At 42.1% G+C, this 16447-nt stretch overlaps 1 protein-coding gene across 1 annotated transcript in view; it reads left to right on the top strand.

Moving 5' to 3' along the window:
* Positions 1 to 16447, top strand: part of LOC119888158 (receptor-type tyrosine-protein phosphatase mu-like) — a 139266-nt gene that overhangs the window by 38176 nt on the left and 84643 nt on the right. The window contains 1 exon segment of the mRNA XM_038698658.1: positions 9830 to 9946. Coding sequence (XP_038554586.1) covers positions 9830 to 9946 — 117 coding nt within the window.

Raw genomic sequence — 16447 nt, 5'->3', positions numbered from 1 at the left:
GTGTGGTAGTGACCCAGCGACACTGTGGAAATGTGTGTGTGTTTTCTCTCATTTCCTGTTGAGGCAAAGACCCTGACAACAATCTGCTCTCTGAAACTGTCTCCGTGTCCCCCTCTCTGTCTCTGTCTCATTGATGAAAGGAGAACAAATGGAGGAAGACAGACAGATAAACAGAAAGACCATCATTGAGTTGTCTTAGCAAGATTGGTAGAAAAGCTATTGTGTTATTCTGCTCATGTTCAGGTTCCTCATCTTATTTAGAGGTTGTACCAGAGCAGGTTTCCATGGTTATATATTTGTCAGACTGCACGTTGCTGCAGCTCCTCTTTCCACCCTGTGTTGAAGGCTTCGTTTTAGCTATGGAGTGATACATCTTGTCTCTAAATGATCTTTGTTGGGAGCTGCACATGCTCAGTTCCTAGTTAAGGGCTACTAGCCAATCAGAAGCAGAGAAGGGCGGTCAGCGAGAAGCCGGTAAACAGCTCGGGTTCAGCCGTACTGTTGGAGCGAGAGTTTCAGAGCGGTGGTTTATTAATCTGTATCCATAAAGTTTTAACTGAGCTCTGTCTCTACATCACAGGAACAACTTTCTGTCCACTGACTGCCTGGAGGGTAGCTAGTGTTTGGAAGGGAGAGGAGAGCTGTGTGCTGCAGCTCGCTGTTTCTGAGGGCGTGTCGGAGTAGCCGCTCGGCGAGCGTTATATGAGGCGCGTTTAGCTTGAAAGCATGAAAGGGAAGCGGCTGGACTACAAACAAGCTGTTTTCAGTTCAGAGCAGAGTTTTCTGTGAGAGATGGGAACTCCCTTTGGGCTTTTTCACTTTGCAAACCTGCTACAAAAAAGGTAAATAACTCTATTAAAGGAGATGGAAAAAGCCAAATAGCAGAATACCACCTCTTTATCTTTCTGCAGCACTGTTAGCAGTAACAGTAGCAGTAGTGTTAGCAGTAGTGTTAGCAGTAGTGTTAGCAGTAGTGTTAGCAGTAACAGTAGTCGTTGTGTTAGCAGTAACAATAGTAGCAGTAGTGTTAGCAGTAACAATAGTAGCAGTAGTGTTAGCAGTAACAATAGTAGCAGTAGTGTTAGCAGTAACAGTAGCAGTAGTGTTAGCAGTAACAATAGTAGCAGTAGTGTTAGCAGTAACAGTAGTAGCAGTAGTGTTAGCAGTAACAGTAGTACCAGTAGTGTTAGCAGTAACAGTAGTAGCAGTAGTGTTAGCAGTAACAGTAGCAGTAGTGTTAGCAGTAACAGTAGTGGCAGTAGTGTTAGCAGTAACAATAGTAGCAATAGTGTTAGCAGTAACAGTAGCAGTAGTGTTAGCAGTAACAGTAGTAGCAGTAGTGTTAGCAGTAACAGTAGCAGTAGTGTTAGCAGTAACAATAGTAGCAGTAGTGTTAGCAGTAACAATAGTAGCAATAGTGTTAGCAGTAACAGTAGCAGTAGTGTTAGCAGTAACAGTAGCAGTAGTGTTAGCAGTAACAATAGTAGCAGTAGTGTTAGCAGTAACAATAGTAGCAGTAGTGTTAGCAGTAACAGTAGCAGTAGTGTTAGCAGTAACAATAGTAGCAATAGTGTTAGCAGTAACAATAGTAGCAGTAGTGTTAGCAGTAACAATAGTAGTAGTAGTGTTAGCAGTAACAATAGTAGCAGTAGTGTTAGCAGTAACAGTAGTAGCAGTAGTGTTAGCAATAACAATAGTAGCAATAGTGTTACTAGTAACAGTAGTAGCAGTAGTGTTAGCAGTAACAGTAGCAGTAGTGTTAGCAGTAACAGTAGTAGCAGTAGTGTTAGCAGTAACAATAGTAGTAGTAGTGTTAGCAGTAACAATAGTAGCAGTAGTGTTAGCAGTAACAATAGTAGTAGTAGTGTTAGCAGTAACAATAGTAGCAGTAGTGTTAGCAGTAACAGTAGTAGCAGTAGTGTTAGCAGTAACAATAGTAGCAATAGTGTTACTAGTAACAGTAGTAGCAGTAGTGTTAGCAGTAACAATAGTAGCAATAGTGTTACTAGTAACAGTAGTAGCAGTAGTGTTAGCAGTAACAATAGTAGCAATAGTGTTAGCAGTAACAATAGTAGTAGTGTTAGCAGTAACAATAGTAGCAATAGTGTTAGCAGTAACAATAGTAGCAATAGTGTTACTAGTAACAGTAGTAGCAGTAGTGTTAGCAGTAACAATAGTAGCAATAGTGTTACTAGTAACAGTAGTAGCAGTAGTGTTAGCAGTAACAGTAGTAGTAGTGTTAGCAGTAACAATAGTAGCAGTAGTGTTAGCAGTAACAATAGTAGCAGTAGTGTTAGCAGTAACAATAGTAGCAGTAGTGTTAGCAGTAACAATAGTAGCAATAGTGTTACTAGTAACAGTAGTAGCAGTAGTGTTAGCAGTAACAGTAGCAGTAGTGTTAGCAGTAACAATAGTAGCAGTAGTGTTAGCAGTAACAATAGTAGCAGTAGTGTTAGCAGTAACAATAGTAGCAATAGTGTTAGCAGTAACAATAGTAGCAATAGTGTTAGCAGTAACAGTAGTAGCAGTAGTGTTAGCAGTAACAGTAGTAGTAGTAGTGTTAGCAGTAACAGTAGCAGTAGTGTTAGCAGTAACAGTAGCAGTAGTGTTAGCAGTAACAATAGTAGCAATAGTGTTAGCAGTAACAGTAGCAGTAGTGTTAGCAGTAACAGTAGCAGTAGTGTTAGCAGTAACAATAGTAGCAATAGTGTTAGCAGTAACAATAGTAGCAGTAGTGTTAGCAGTAACAATAGTAGTAGTAGTGTTAGCAGTAACAGTAGTAGCAGTAGTGTTAGCAATAACAATAGTAGCAATAGTGTTAGCAGTAACAGTAGCAGTAGTGTTAGCAGTAACAATAGTAGCAGTAGTGTTAGCAGTAACAATAGTAGCAATAGTGTTAGCAGTAACAGTAGCAGTAGTGTTAGCAGTAACAGTAGTAGTAGTGTTAGCAGTAACAATAGTAGCAATAGTGTTACTAGTAACAGTAGTAGCAGTAGTGTTAGCAGTAACAATAGTAGCAATAGTGTTAGCAGTAACAATAGTAGTAGTGTTAGCAGTAACAATAGTAACAATAGTGTTACTAGTAACAGTAGTAGCAGTAGTGTTAGCAGTAACAATAGTAGCAATAGTGTTAGCAGTAACAATAGTAGCAATAGTGTTACTAGTAACAGTAGTAGCAGTAGTGTTAGCAGTAACAGTAGTAGTAGTGTTAGCAGTAACAGTAGTAGCAGTAGTGTTAGCAGTAACAGTAGCAGTAGTGTTAGCAGTAACAATAGTAGCAATAGTGTTAGCAGTAACAATAGTAGCAGTAGTGTTAGCAGTAGTAGTAGTAGCAGTAGTGTTAGCAGTAACAATAGTAGCAGTAGTGTTAGCAGTAACAATAGTAGCAATAGTGTTAGCAGTAACAATAGTAGCAATAGTGTTAGCAGTAACAATAGTAGCAGTAGTGTTAGCAGTAACAATAGTAGTAGTAGTGTTAGCAGTAACAGTAGTAGCAGTAGTGTTAGCAATAACAATAGTAGCAATAGTGTTACTAGTAACAGTAGTAGCAGTAGTGTTAGCAGTAACAGTAGTAGTAGTGTTAGCAGTAACAATAGTAGCAATAGTGTTACTAGTAACAGTAGTAGCAGTAGTGTTAGCAGTAACAATAGTAGCAGTAGTGTTAGCAGTAACAGTAGCAGTAGTGTTAGCAGTAACAATAGTAGCAATAGTGTTAGCAGTAACAATAGTAGCAGTAGTGTTAGCAGTAACAATAGTAGTAGTGTTAGCAGTAACAATAGTAGCAGTAGTGTTAGCAGTAACAGTAGTAGCAGTAGTGTTAGCAATAACAATAGTAGCAATAGTGTTACTAGTAACAGTAGTAGCAGTAGTGTTAGCAATAACAATAGTAGCAATAGTGTTACTAGTAACAGTAGTAGCAGTAGTGTTAGCAGTAACAGTAGTAGTAGTGTTAGCAGTAACAATAGTAGCAATAGTGTTACTAGTAACAGTAGTAGCAGTAGTGTTAGCAGTAACAATAGTAGCAGTAGTGTTAGCAGTAACAATAGTAGTAGTAGTGTTAGCAGTAACAGTAGTAGCAGTAGTGTTAGCAATAACAATAGTAGCAATAGTGTTAGCAGTAACAGTAGCAGTAGTGTTAGCAGTAACAATAGTAGCAGTAGTGTTAGCAGTAACAATAGTAGCAGTAGTGTTAGCAGTAACAGTAGCAGTAGTGTTAGCAGTAACAATAGTAGCAATAGTGTTAGCAGTAACAATAGTAGCAGTAGTGTTAGCAGTAACAATAGTAGTAGTAGTGTTAGCAGTAACAGTAGTAGCAGTAGTGTTAGCAATAACAATAGTAGCAATAGTGTTACTAGTAACAGTAGTAGCAGTAGTGTTAGCAGTAACAGTAGTAGTAGTGTTAGCAGTAACAATAGTAGCAATAGTGTTACTAGTAACAGTAGTAGCAGTAGTGTTAGCAGTAACAATAGTAGCAATAGTGTTAGCAGTAACAATAGTAGTAGTGTTAGCAGTAACAATAGTAGCAATAGTGTTACTAGTAACAGTAGTAGCAGTAGTGTTAGCAGTAACAATAGTAGCAATAGTGTTAGCAGTAACAATAGTAGCAATAGTGTTACTAGTAACAGTAGTAGCAGTAGTGTTAGCAGTAACAGTAGTAGTAGTGTTAGCAGTAACAGTAGTAGCAGTAGTGTTAGCAGTAACAGTAGCAGTAGTGTTAGCAGTAACAATAGTAGCAATAGTGTTAGCAGTAACAATAGTAGCAGTAGTGTTAGCAGTAGTAGTAGTAGCAGTAGTGTTAGCAGTAACAATAGTAGCAGTAGTGTTAGCAGTAACAATAGTAGCAATAGTGTTAGCAGTAACAATAGTAGCAATAGTGTTAGCAGTAACAATAGTAGCAGTATTTTTAGCAGTAACAATAGTAGTAGTAGTGTTAGCAGTAACAGTAGTAGCAGTAGTGTTAGCAATAACAATAGTAGCAATAGTGTTACTAGTAACAGTAGTAGCAGTAGTGTTAGCAGTAACAGTAGTAGTAGTGTTAGCAGTAACAATAGTAGCAATAGTGTTACTAGTAACAGTAGTAGCAGTAGTGTTAGCAATAACAATAGTAGCAATAGTGTTACTAGTAACAGTAGTAGCAGTAGTGTTAGCAGTAACAGTAGTAGTAGTGTTAGCAGTAACAATAGTAGCAATAGTGTTACTAGTAACAGTAGTAGCAGTAGTGTTAGCAGTAACAATAGTAGCAATAGTGTTAGCAGTAACAATAGTAGTAGTGTTAGCAGTAACAATAGTAGCAATAGTGTTACTAGTAACAGTAGTAGCAGTAGTGTTAGCAGTAACAATAGTAGCAATAGTGTTAGCAGTAACAATAGTAGCAATAGTGTTACTAGTAACAGTAGTAGCAGTAGTGTTAGCAGTAACAATAGTAGCAATAGTGTTACTAGTAACAGTAGTAGCAGTAGTGTTAGCAGTAACAGTAGTAGTAGTGTTAGCAGTAACAGTAGCAGTAGTGTTAGCAGTAACAATAGTAGCAGTAGTGTTAGCAGTAACAATAGTAGCAGTAGTGTTAGCAGTAGTAGTAGTAGCAGTAGTGTTAGCAGTAACAATAGTAGCAGTAGTGTTAGCAGTAACAATAGTAGCAATAGTGTTAGCAGTAACAATAGTAGCAATAGTGTTACTAGTAACAGTAGTAGCAGTAGTGTTAGCAGTAACAGTAGTAGTAGTAGTGTTAGCAGTAACAGTAGCAGTAGTGTTAGCAGTAACAGTAGCAGTAGTGTTAGCAGTAACAATAGTAGCAATAGTGTTAGCAGTAACAATAGTAGCAGTAGTGTTAGCAGTAACAATAGTAGTAGTAGTGTTAGCAGTAACAGTAGTAGCAGTAGTGTTAGCAATAACAATAGTAGCAATAGTGTTAGCAGTAACAGTAGCAGTAGTGTTAGCAGTAACAATAGTAGCAGTAGTGTTAGCAGTAACAATAGTAGCAGTAGTGTTAGCAGTAACAGTAGCAGTAGTGTTAGCAGTAACAATAGTAGCAATAGTGTTAGCAGTAACAATAGTAGCAGTAGTGTTAGCAGTAACAATAGTAGTAGTAGTGTTAGCAGTAACAGTAGTAGCAGTAGTGTTAGCAATAACAATAGTAGCAATAGTGTTACTAGTAACAGTAGTAGCAGTAGTGTTAGCAGTAACAGTAGTAGTAGTGTTAGCAGTAACAATAGTAGCAATAGTGTTACTAGTAACAGTAGTAGCAGTAGTGTTAGCAGTAACAGTAGTAGTAGTGTTAGCAGTAACAGTAGTAGCAGTAGTGTTAGCAGTAACAGTAGCAGTAGTGTTAGCAGTAACAATAGTAGCAATAGTGTTAGCAGTAACAATAGTAGCAGTAGTGTTAGCAGTAGTAGTAGTAGCAGTAGTGTTAGCAGTAACAATAGTAGCAGTAGTGTTAGCAGTAACAATAGTAGCAATAGTGTTAGCAGTAACAATAGTAGCAATAGTGTTACTAGTAACAGAAGTAGCAGTAGTGTTAGCAGTAACAGTAGTAGTAGTAGTGTTAGCAGTAACAGTAGCAGTAGTGTTAGCAGTAACAGTAGCAGTAGTGTTAGCAGTAACAATAGTAGCAATAGTGTTAGCAGTAACAATAGTAGCAGTAGTGTTAGCAGTAACAATAGTAGTAGTAGTGTTAGCAGTAACAGTAGTAGCAGTAGTGTTAGCAATAACAATAGTAGCAATAGTGTTACTAGTAACAGTAGTAGCAGTAGTGTTAGCAGTAACAGTAGTAGTAGTGTTAGCAGTAACAATAGTAGCAATAGTGTTACTAGTAACAGTAGTAGCAGTAGTGTTAGCAGTGACAATAGTAGCAATAGTGTTACTAGTAACAGTAGTAGCAGTAGTGTTAGCAGTAACAATAGTAGCAATAGTGTTAGCAGTAACAATAGTAGTAGTGTTAGCAGTAACAATAGTAGCAATAGTGTTACTAGTAACAGTAGTAGCAATAGTGTTAGCAGTAACAATAGTAGCAATAGTGTTACTAGTAACAGTAGTAGCAGTAGTGTTAGCAGTAACAATAGTAGCAATAGTGTTACTAGTAACAGTAGTAGCAGTAGTGTTAGCAGTAACAGTAGTAGTAGTGTTAGCAGTAACAGTAGTAGCAGTAGTGTTAGCAGTAACAGTAGCAGTAGTGTTAGCAGTAACAATAGTAGCAATAGTGTTAGCAGTAACAATAGTAGCAGTAGTGTTAGCAGTAGTAGTAGTAGCAGTAGTGTTAGCAGTAACAATAGTAGCAATAGTGTTAGCAGTAACAATAGTAGCAATAGTGTTAGCAGTAACAGTAGTAGCAGTAGTGTTAGCAGTAACAGTAGTAGTAGTAGTGTTAGCAGTAATAATAGTAGCAATAGTGTTACTAGTAACAGTAGTAGCAGTAGTGTTACCAGTAACAATAGTAGCAATAGTGTTACTAGTAACAGTAGTAGCAGTAGTGTTAGCAGTAACAATAGTAGCAATAGTGTTAGCAGTAACAATAGTAGTAGTGTTAGCAGTAACAATAGTAGCAATAGTGTTACTAGTAACAGTAGTAGCAGTAGTGTTAGCAGTAACAATAGTAGCAATAGTGTTAGCAGTAACAATAGTAGCAATAGTGTTACTAGTAACAGTAGTAGCAGTAGTGTTAGCAGTAACAATAGTAGCAATAGTGTTACTAGTAACAGTAGTAGCAGTAGTGTTAGCAGTAACAGTAGTAGTAGTGTTAGCAGTAACAGTAGTAGCAGTAGTGTTAGCAGTAACAGTAGCAGTAGTGTTAGCAGTAACAATAGTAGCAGTAGTGTTAGCAGTAACAATAGTAGCAGTAGTGTTAGCAGTAACAATCGTAGCAGTAGTGTTAGCAGTAACAATAGTAGCAGTAGTGTTAGCAGTAACAATCGTAGCAGTAGTGTTAGCAGTAACAATAGTAGCAGTAGTGTTAGCAGTAACAATAGTAGCAATAGTGTTAGCAGTAACAATCGTAGCAGTAGTGTTAGCAGTAACAATAGTAGCAGTAGTGTTAGCAGTAACAATCGTAGCAGTTGTGTTAGCAGTAATAATAGTAGCAGTAGTGTTAGCAGTAGTAGTAGTAGTAGTAGTAGTGTTAGCAGTAACAGTAGTAGCAGTAGTGTTAGCAGTAGTAGTAGTAGCAGTAGTGTTAGCAGTAACAATAGTAGCAGTAGTGTTAGCAGTAACAATAGTAGCAATAGTGTTAGCAGTAACAATCGTAGCAGTAGTGTTAGCAGTAACAATAGTAGCAGTAGTGTTAGCAGTAACAATCGTAGCAGTTGTGTTAGCAGTAATAATAGTAGCAGTAGTGTTAGCAGTAGTAGTAGTAGTAGTAGTAGTGTTAGCAGTAACAGTAGTAGCAGTAGTGTTAGCAGTAGTAGTAGTAGCAGTAGTGTTAGCAGTAACAATAGTAGCAGTAGTGTTAGCAGTAACAATCGTAGCAATAGTGTTAGCAGTAACAATCGTAGCAGTAGTGTTAGCAGTAACAATAGTAGCAGTAGTGTTAGCAGTAGTAGTAGTAGTAGTAGTAGTGTTAGCAGTAACAATAGTAGCAATAGTGTTACTAGTAACAGTAGTAGCAGTAGTGTTAGCAGTAACAGTAGTAGTAGTGTTAGCAGTAACAGTAGTAGCAGTAGTGTTAGCAGTAACAGTAGCAGTAGTGTTAGCAGTAACAATAGTAGCAGTAGTGTTAGCAGTAACAATAGTAGTAGTAGTGTTAGCAGTAACAATAGTAGCAGTAGTGTTAGCAGTAACAATAGTAGCAATAGTGTTAGCAGTAACAATCGTAGCAGTAGTGTTAGCAGTAACAATAGAAGTATCAGTACACACACAAATCTCTCTCTACAGTTCAGTGTTGGGCAATCAAGAGGCTGAGATTGCTTTTCTGTGTGTTTTCCTCTGAGAGTTTGTGTGTGTGTGTGTGTGTGTGTGTGTGTGTGTGTGTGTGTGTGTGTGTGTGTGTGTGTGCTCACTTTGTTATATAGATGCAAATTCATAGAAGCAGATTAAACAGATTGTGTCTCATATCTGTTGATGAGCTAACACTGTCCTGCGGGATGAGAGAGAGAGAGAGAGAGTGTGTGTGTTTAATGTGCCTTCTGTTACAAAGGAAGAAAATGAGCCTTCCAGCTATTTAATGTCAACGCTTTGAGATGACAGCTACACACACACACACACAGTCATTACACTGAAGAGGCTGACGAGGCGTCAAACCCCCCGATGTCACAATATATATTTACACACACACACACAGAGTCGGGGTGTGTGTGAATGGAGGGATTTAGACGTCTCTGAGTCTCGAGGGAAGAAGGAGGGTTTACATCTATTATCTATGTGTGTGTGTGTGTGTGTGTGTGAGTAACCAGCAGGGAGGATGCTGGGAAATGTTAATGAACTGGAGCTGTCTCACTCTGAGGAACATTATATGTTTACAAGCTGCTCCGGTTGCTTCAAACGGATGGAAATACCAAATAAGAAGTCAGAGTTTATTCTGCGGGTGTTACAGCACGAGGTCAGAGACACCTGATGCATTCACACCTGGTCCTTCCTGCTTCCTGTCCTCGCCCAACTTACCAAAAACATCACTTCCTGTTTACTATATAGTGCATAATGTTTGCTGTCCACCATTTTGTTTGAGTGTTTAAATTCTAAGTGTGTTGCCCTTAAACATTATACAGCGGAACAACAAGTGGAGTCCAACAGGTACCCTACTTCATGCTAACAATCCCACAATGCAGTGCGGTTATAGAGGGAGCAGTGACTGTCTGTATCTAAACACTCTAAATAACTGACCACCTGTCTGTCTGCCTTTCAGCCTGTCTTTCTGGCCAGTCTCCAGACTGCACTCTGGTCCAGTCCAAAGATGACGACTTCGACTGGGAGCAAGGAGACACCCGAGACCGCCCGGCCAGCAACCCGTGGATCCCTGCAGGTACCGGTCTGTCTCTGTGCATCCCTGTCTGTCTGGCCACCTGTCTTTACGTCTGTTTTAAGAACCTGAGAGCACCCTCGGGTTCATGGCTTCTTGCAGGAGATGTTCCTCAGGGAACCTACAGGGGTTCTCTGAAACAAAGATGCATGGATTGTGTTTATGTGCTGCAGTGTTCAGTGTTTCTTATTTTATCATTTAAATTTTGTGTCATTCTCCACCTTATTTTAGTGTTTTCTGACTACTTGAATTGCCTCCACCGGCTTGCTCCGCCTCTTCCTGTCTCTCTCTGGGCTGTTATTGCACCTAAGTTAAAGTACCCGGGTGGCTGTTAATGTACCCTAGCGGCCGTTAGTGTACCTGGGTAATCGTTATTGTAACCGGGTGGCTGTTCATATACCCAGGTTGCTGTTAATGATACTTGAGTGGCCGTTAATTTGCTAAGGCGGCCATAGACATACCCTGCGGGCGCTAATTTACCCGGGTAGCTGTTAATGTACTCGGGTAATGGTTAATGTACCTGGGTGGCCTTAAAATACCCGGACGGCCCATTCAAGTAAAGTCTCTGGCCAGTTAAACAGACGGTGACTCTGCTGCTGCCTCGCAACATGAAAGCAACATTAGAAACATCAGACAGCTTCTTGTTTCCTCCTCCAGCAGCTACAGAGCAACACGGTGCTTCATGGTGAGGCGTGGTTGTGTCACCTGATAACGCTGAGTCCGGAATTCTCTCTGTTAGCTCTGTGTTTGGTCTCCACCAGCTCTTGAGGGAAATATCTGGCTCTGTAAGTGCTAAACGCTCCTCTGTGTTCACCTCTAACAGAAGCGGCGTGGATGTTTGAGAGGGAGAATAATGAAGTATTGAGGAGTTTGTACCTGAAGGCAGCAGAGAGAAAGCTGCTGCAGCGCTGCGTTATCTGCTATTGACCTGCCACCGCCGCGCTCTGAGTTATAGACGGACAGCGGCGCTGAACCCAGAGAGATAACACAGGGAGCGCCGTTTGTCACATGCTCGCAGAGGTTAGGCCACTGACGAATGAGAATGCAGCGCTCTTAAATCACATAGCCAATCACGTGAGAGACAGGCTGAGCGAGGACACACAGAGAGGAGGTGGTTACTGTCCTGTTTAATGTGATTTATAGGCGGAGAGGAGGAGGAGTGGGGGGGGGGGTAAGAGAGGATAGGAGAGGGGGAGAGGATAGGAGGAGAGGGGGAGAGGAGAGGGGGAGGAGAGAGGGAGGAGGATAAGAGAGGAGAGGGGGAGGAGAGAGGGGAGGAGAGAAGGGGAGAGGAGAGAAGGGGAGAGGAGAGGGGGAGGAGAGAGGGGGAGGAGAGAAGGGGAGAGGAGAGGAGAGGGGGAGGAGAGAGGGAGGGGGAGTCAGAGAGGATAGGAGAGGGGGAGAGGATAGGAGGAGAGGGGGAGAGGAGAGGGGGAGGAGAGAGGGAGGGGGGACAAGAGAGGATAGGAGAGGGAAAGAGGATAGGAGGGGAGGGGGAGAGGGAAAGGGGAGGGGGGGTGCGAGAGAGGATAGGAGGAGAGGGGGAGAGGAGAGGGGGAGGAGAGAGGGAGGGGGGACAAGAGAGAAGAGGTGGTTACTGTCCTGTGATTTATAGGAGGAGATGAGGGAGGAGAGAGGAGAGAGGAGAGGGGAGGGAAACAAGAGAAGAGTTTGTCACCTCCTTTCTTTTCAATAAAAGAGGAGGTGTGAGTGAGTGAGTGTGTGTGTGTGTGTGTGTGTGTGTGTGTGTGTGTGTGTGTGACTAATTGCAGCCAATCCAGGCAATCAGAGAGCAAACAGCTTCTCTCCCAACGGACACACACACACGGAGTAACACAGTAACAAACACACACTCACACACAGTAATACACAGTGACTCTCTACGGTTCGATCTTCTCCCGGCTGATATGTGGAGCAGTGAGCAGGGCGAGGCAGGGCATTAAATCTAACTAACCCTCCACCACAGAGAGGCCGGGCGAGCGAGGTGCAGGCAGATAGGGAGAGAGAGAGACAGATGGCGCAGGTTGTGTGTGACGGCAGGAGTCCAGCTCCAATTTAAGATCTGTAGGCAGCTGCTGATACTCTATCTGTGTAGTACTGTGTAGTACTACTGTGTGTTACTGTGTTTGTGTAGTAGTCACCTGGACGGTCATTTATTTACCTGGGTGGCCGTGTATATACCCGGGTGGCTGGTAATGTAGGGGAGCTGTTTTTGTACCCTCCGTCTGTTAATATACCCGAGCAGCTGTTTTTATACCCTCCAGCTGTTAATATACACAGGCAGCCGTATTTTGTACCCGCCAGCTGTTAATATACCCGGGCAGCCACTATTGTACCCGCCGGCTGTTAATATATTGTACCCGCTGGCTGTTAATATACCCAGGCGGCTGTATTTTGTACCCGCCAGCTGTATTTTGTACCCGCCAGCTGTTAATATACCCGGGCAGCTGTTTTTGTACCCTCCAGCTGTTAATATACACAGGCAGCTGTTAATATACCCTAGCGGCCTTTTATGTACCCGGGTGGTCGTTAATATACCCGGGCAGCTGTTTTTGTACCCTCCAGCTGTTAATATATGCAGGCAGCCATATTTTGTACCTGCCGGATGTTAATATACCCAAGCAGCTGTTAATATACGCAGGCAGCCGTATTTTGTACCCGCCAGCTGTTAATATACTCGGGCAGCTGTTTTTGTACCCTCCACCTGTTAATATACACAGGCAGCCGTATTTTGTACCCGCCAGCTATTAATATACCCGGTCAGGCACTTTTGTACCCGCCGGCTGTTAATATACCGAAGCAGCTGTTAATATACCCGAGCGGCCTTTTATATACCCGGGTGGTCGTTAATATACCCGGGCAGCTGTTAATAAACCCAGACGGCCATATTTTGTACTCGCCAGCTGTTAATATACCTGGGCAGCCGTTTTTGTACTCTTCCGGTTGTTAATATACACAGGCGGCCGTATTTTGTACCTGCCAGCTGTAATATACCCGTGCAGCTCTTTATGTACCTGGGCAGACGTTAATGTACCCGGGCAGCCGTCAATATACCCGAATTGCCGTAAAAATACCCGGGCCGCCGTTAATGTGCCTAGGCGGTTTTTAATATACCCAGCCGACCGCTAAGGAAACAAACGCACCTTCCTCACTATACCACACGGTCTGTAGCAAGCAGGAAGCTTTACAACGTTAATTTTCAAACTTTTTAAATGGAAGTTCTGCATGTGCTCTCACTCAGATAAAGCAGGTCTGAGCTGGAGAAAAGAGACTTGATGCACTGTTTTCCGCTGTAACTCGTCTGGTTTAATAATGCAGACACACACACACCGAGCAGCAGCGAAGCATCGATTGACCAGTGATTGCAGGCTCCATTTAATGTTCTTATAAATGGTACAAGTTCAATCTAATCTGAACCATGTAGCTCTTTCTCTCTCTGCTGTCAGTGTGAACAACAGTAATCTTCTCTAATACCCTTTACTGCCACACACACACACACACACACACACACACACACACTCACACACACTCACACACACAGTCGCACACAGTAACACATTCACACACACTCACACACAGTAACACACTCACACACAGTGTTTCAGGACGTTTTCCTCTCACTGATTTGTTTCTCTGACCTGCCGACTCGTTAGCAGTTCGTTACTGCAGATGCTTAAGAACGAGGAGCTGAGAGCTGAGCGAGTTAAACGTTTCTCAGTGTTCTTTGCAGCAGCGTCTTTGTTCTTCTAACGTTTGATCTGTTGAGTCAGAAGAGCTTAAACGTGTAATCGCTGGAAGTTAAAAATAAGCAGTAGAGAGTCGTATCAGTGTCAGAGGCCAAACGGCATGACATCACTGGTATATTTAGTCTGTCTTTATTGAGGTTCCGTTATCTGCAGATTCACCTCCTCACTCTGAGCTCCTCCTCGTGTTTGTTCTCTTTTCTAGGACCGGAAGCAGATCAGCATGGCTCCCCCCAATATGTTCTTTACCTGCAGGCAGCTGGTTCTACTGATGTTCTTTACCTATAGACAGCTTGTTCTACTGATGTTCTTTACCTATAAATAGCTTGTTCTACTGATGTTCTTCACCTAAAGAACCCTTCGCCTATAGACAGTCGGTTCTACTGATGTTCTTCACCTATTGACAGTCGGTTCTACTTATGTTCTTTACATATAAATAGCTTGTTCTACTGATGTTCTTTAGCTATAAATAGCTTGTTCTACTGATGTTCTTCACCTATTGACAGTGAGTTCTACTGATGTTCTTTACCTATAGACAGTGGGTTCTACTGATGTTCTTCACCTATTGACAGTCGGTTCTACTGATGTTCTTTACCTATAGACAGTGGGTTCTATTGATGTTCTTTACCTATAAATAGCTTGTTCTTTACCTACAGACAGCTGGTTCTTCTCATGTTCTTTACCTATAGACAGGCGGTTCTACTGATGTTCTTTGCCTATAAATAGCTTGTTCTACTGATGTTCTTTACCTATAAATAGCTTGTTCTACTGATTTTCTTTACTTATAGACAGTGGGTTCTACTGATGTTCTTTACCTATAGACAGGCGGTTCTACTGATGTTCTTTGCCTATAAATAGCTTGTTCTACTGATGTTCTTTACCTATAAATAGCTTGTTCTACTGATTTTCTTTACCTATAGACAGTGGGTTCTACTGATGTTCTTTACCTATAGACAGTCGGTTCTACTGATGTTCTTTGCCTATAGACAGTCGGTTCTACTGATGTTCTTTTCTTGCAGACAGCCTGTGCCACTGTGCTTCTTTACCAGTAAACGGCAGGTTCTCTGAATGTTCTTGACTTGACATGACTAGACATGGAGTTCTTTTTCGGTTCTGTTCTTTGCTGCAGCTGGTTGGTTGTTCCATGTTTCTTCTTCTTGGATGTTTTTTCTGTCGGTGTGTTCCTGAGGCAAGCAGCACGCTGTCTGTCTGTCACAGCTGTCGGCCAATGAAATGCCATGCTCTCGGGCTTTTAATTGATTTGCTCCAATCAGGGATGACCAGAGGGAACACACACACACACAGGCACACACAGATGCCTTTGGTGTGTGTGTCTCTGTGGGGTTCAGGGTGTATTAATATTTCTAATAGGGCTGTTATCAGCTCACTGCCAGCTGTACACAGTAAACACACACACACACACAGGAAGCTCGGAGGCAAACACACACACACACACACACTCTGTCTGTCTGTTGTGTGATAACTCCCACAATGCCTTTCTGTGTTAAAGAGACCTGGAGGTCAAAGCCACTTCTCTCTCTCTCTCTCTTTCTGTGTGTTAAAGAAAACAAACTGCTGTAAACAACACACACACACACACACACACACACACACACACACACACACACACACACACACACACACACACACACACGCACACAGCTGAGCCAACAGGTAAACAGAGCTTAAAGGTGAGCGAGAGACAGAGAGACGGAAAGAGAGAGAGAGAGTCGGTATGTTTGAAGTTTTGGACTTTGTTTGGCAGATAAATAATACACCACTGACTGAGTGTGTGTTTGTCTGTTTGTTTATTGTGTGCAGATGTGTATTTTGACTGTGTGTGTGTGTGTGTGTTTGGGTTAATTAGTGTGTTAAAGGGTTTATCAGCGTGTCGGCATGCAGGAGATTCGTGCAGCCTTTGAACATGACATGGCTGTGAGTGTGTGTGTGTGTGTGTGCGTGTGTGTGTGTGTTTGTCTGTGTGTCTGTGTGTGTGTGTGTGCGTGCGTGTGTGTGTGTGTGTGTTTGTCTGTGTGTCTGTGTGTGTGTGTGTGTGTGTCTGTGTGTGTGTCTGTGTGTGTGTGTGTGTGTGTGTGTGTGTGTGTGTGTGTGTGTGTGTGTGTGTGTGTGTGTGTGTGTGTGTGTGTCTGTGTGTGTGTGTGTGTGTGTGTGTGTCTGTGTGTGTGTGTGTGTGTGTCTGTGTGTGTGTCTGTGTGTGTGTGTGTGTGTGTGTGTGTGTGTGTGTGTCTGTGTGTTATCAGCGTCCTGCCAAAACCAATTAAAGCCTCATTTGGGGAATTTCAGCACACAGAGCGACAAATCCAGCCAATCAGAGGAGGGGTCACACTGACACGCTGGCTCCCTATTGGCCGCTTGTTTCAATCCTGGACGCTTTGACATTTCGTTAAATCCTCTCGCTCTGCTTCGTGTCTGGCGTCAGATTGACATCAGTTTCATGTCTGTGTGCGCAGATAGCTCGAGGATGAGGTTAGCTTAGCATAGCTTAGCACAAAGACTGGCAGCGGGGGGAAACTGTTAGCCTAGCTGTCTGATGTCTGGTAACAACATGAAACTGTTGGACCTTTAAATGTTGTTAATGTACCTCATCTCCAGTGGAACTTTCTTCTTTAGCCGAATCAGACAAACTGCTTCCTGTTTTCACCAGCACGCACATGCCCAGTGTGCTTGAACGGTCACATGATGTGCGGTTTCAGATGGAGATCAGTTCTGATACGCAGCCGAAAAACTGGAAACAGACAAG

The sequence above is a fragment of the Micropterus salmoides genome, unplaced genomic scaffold, assembly GCF_014851395.1.
Source record: "Micropterus salmoides isolate LMB-PRFRI ecotype aquatic unplaced genomic scaffold, ASM1485139v1 Ms_hic_scaffold_1, whole genome shotgun sequence".
Classification (NCBI taxonomy): Eukaryota; Metazoa; Chordata; class Actinopteri; order Centrarchiformes; family Centrarchidae; genus Micropterus; species Micropterus salmoides.
This window is presented reverse-complemented; position numbering and strand designations above follow the sequence as displayed.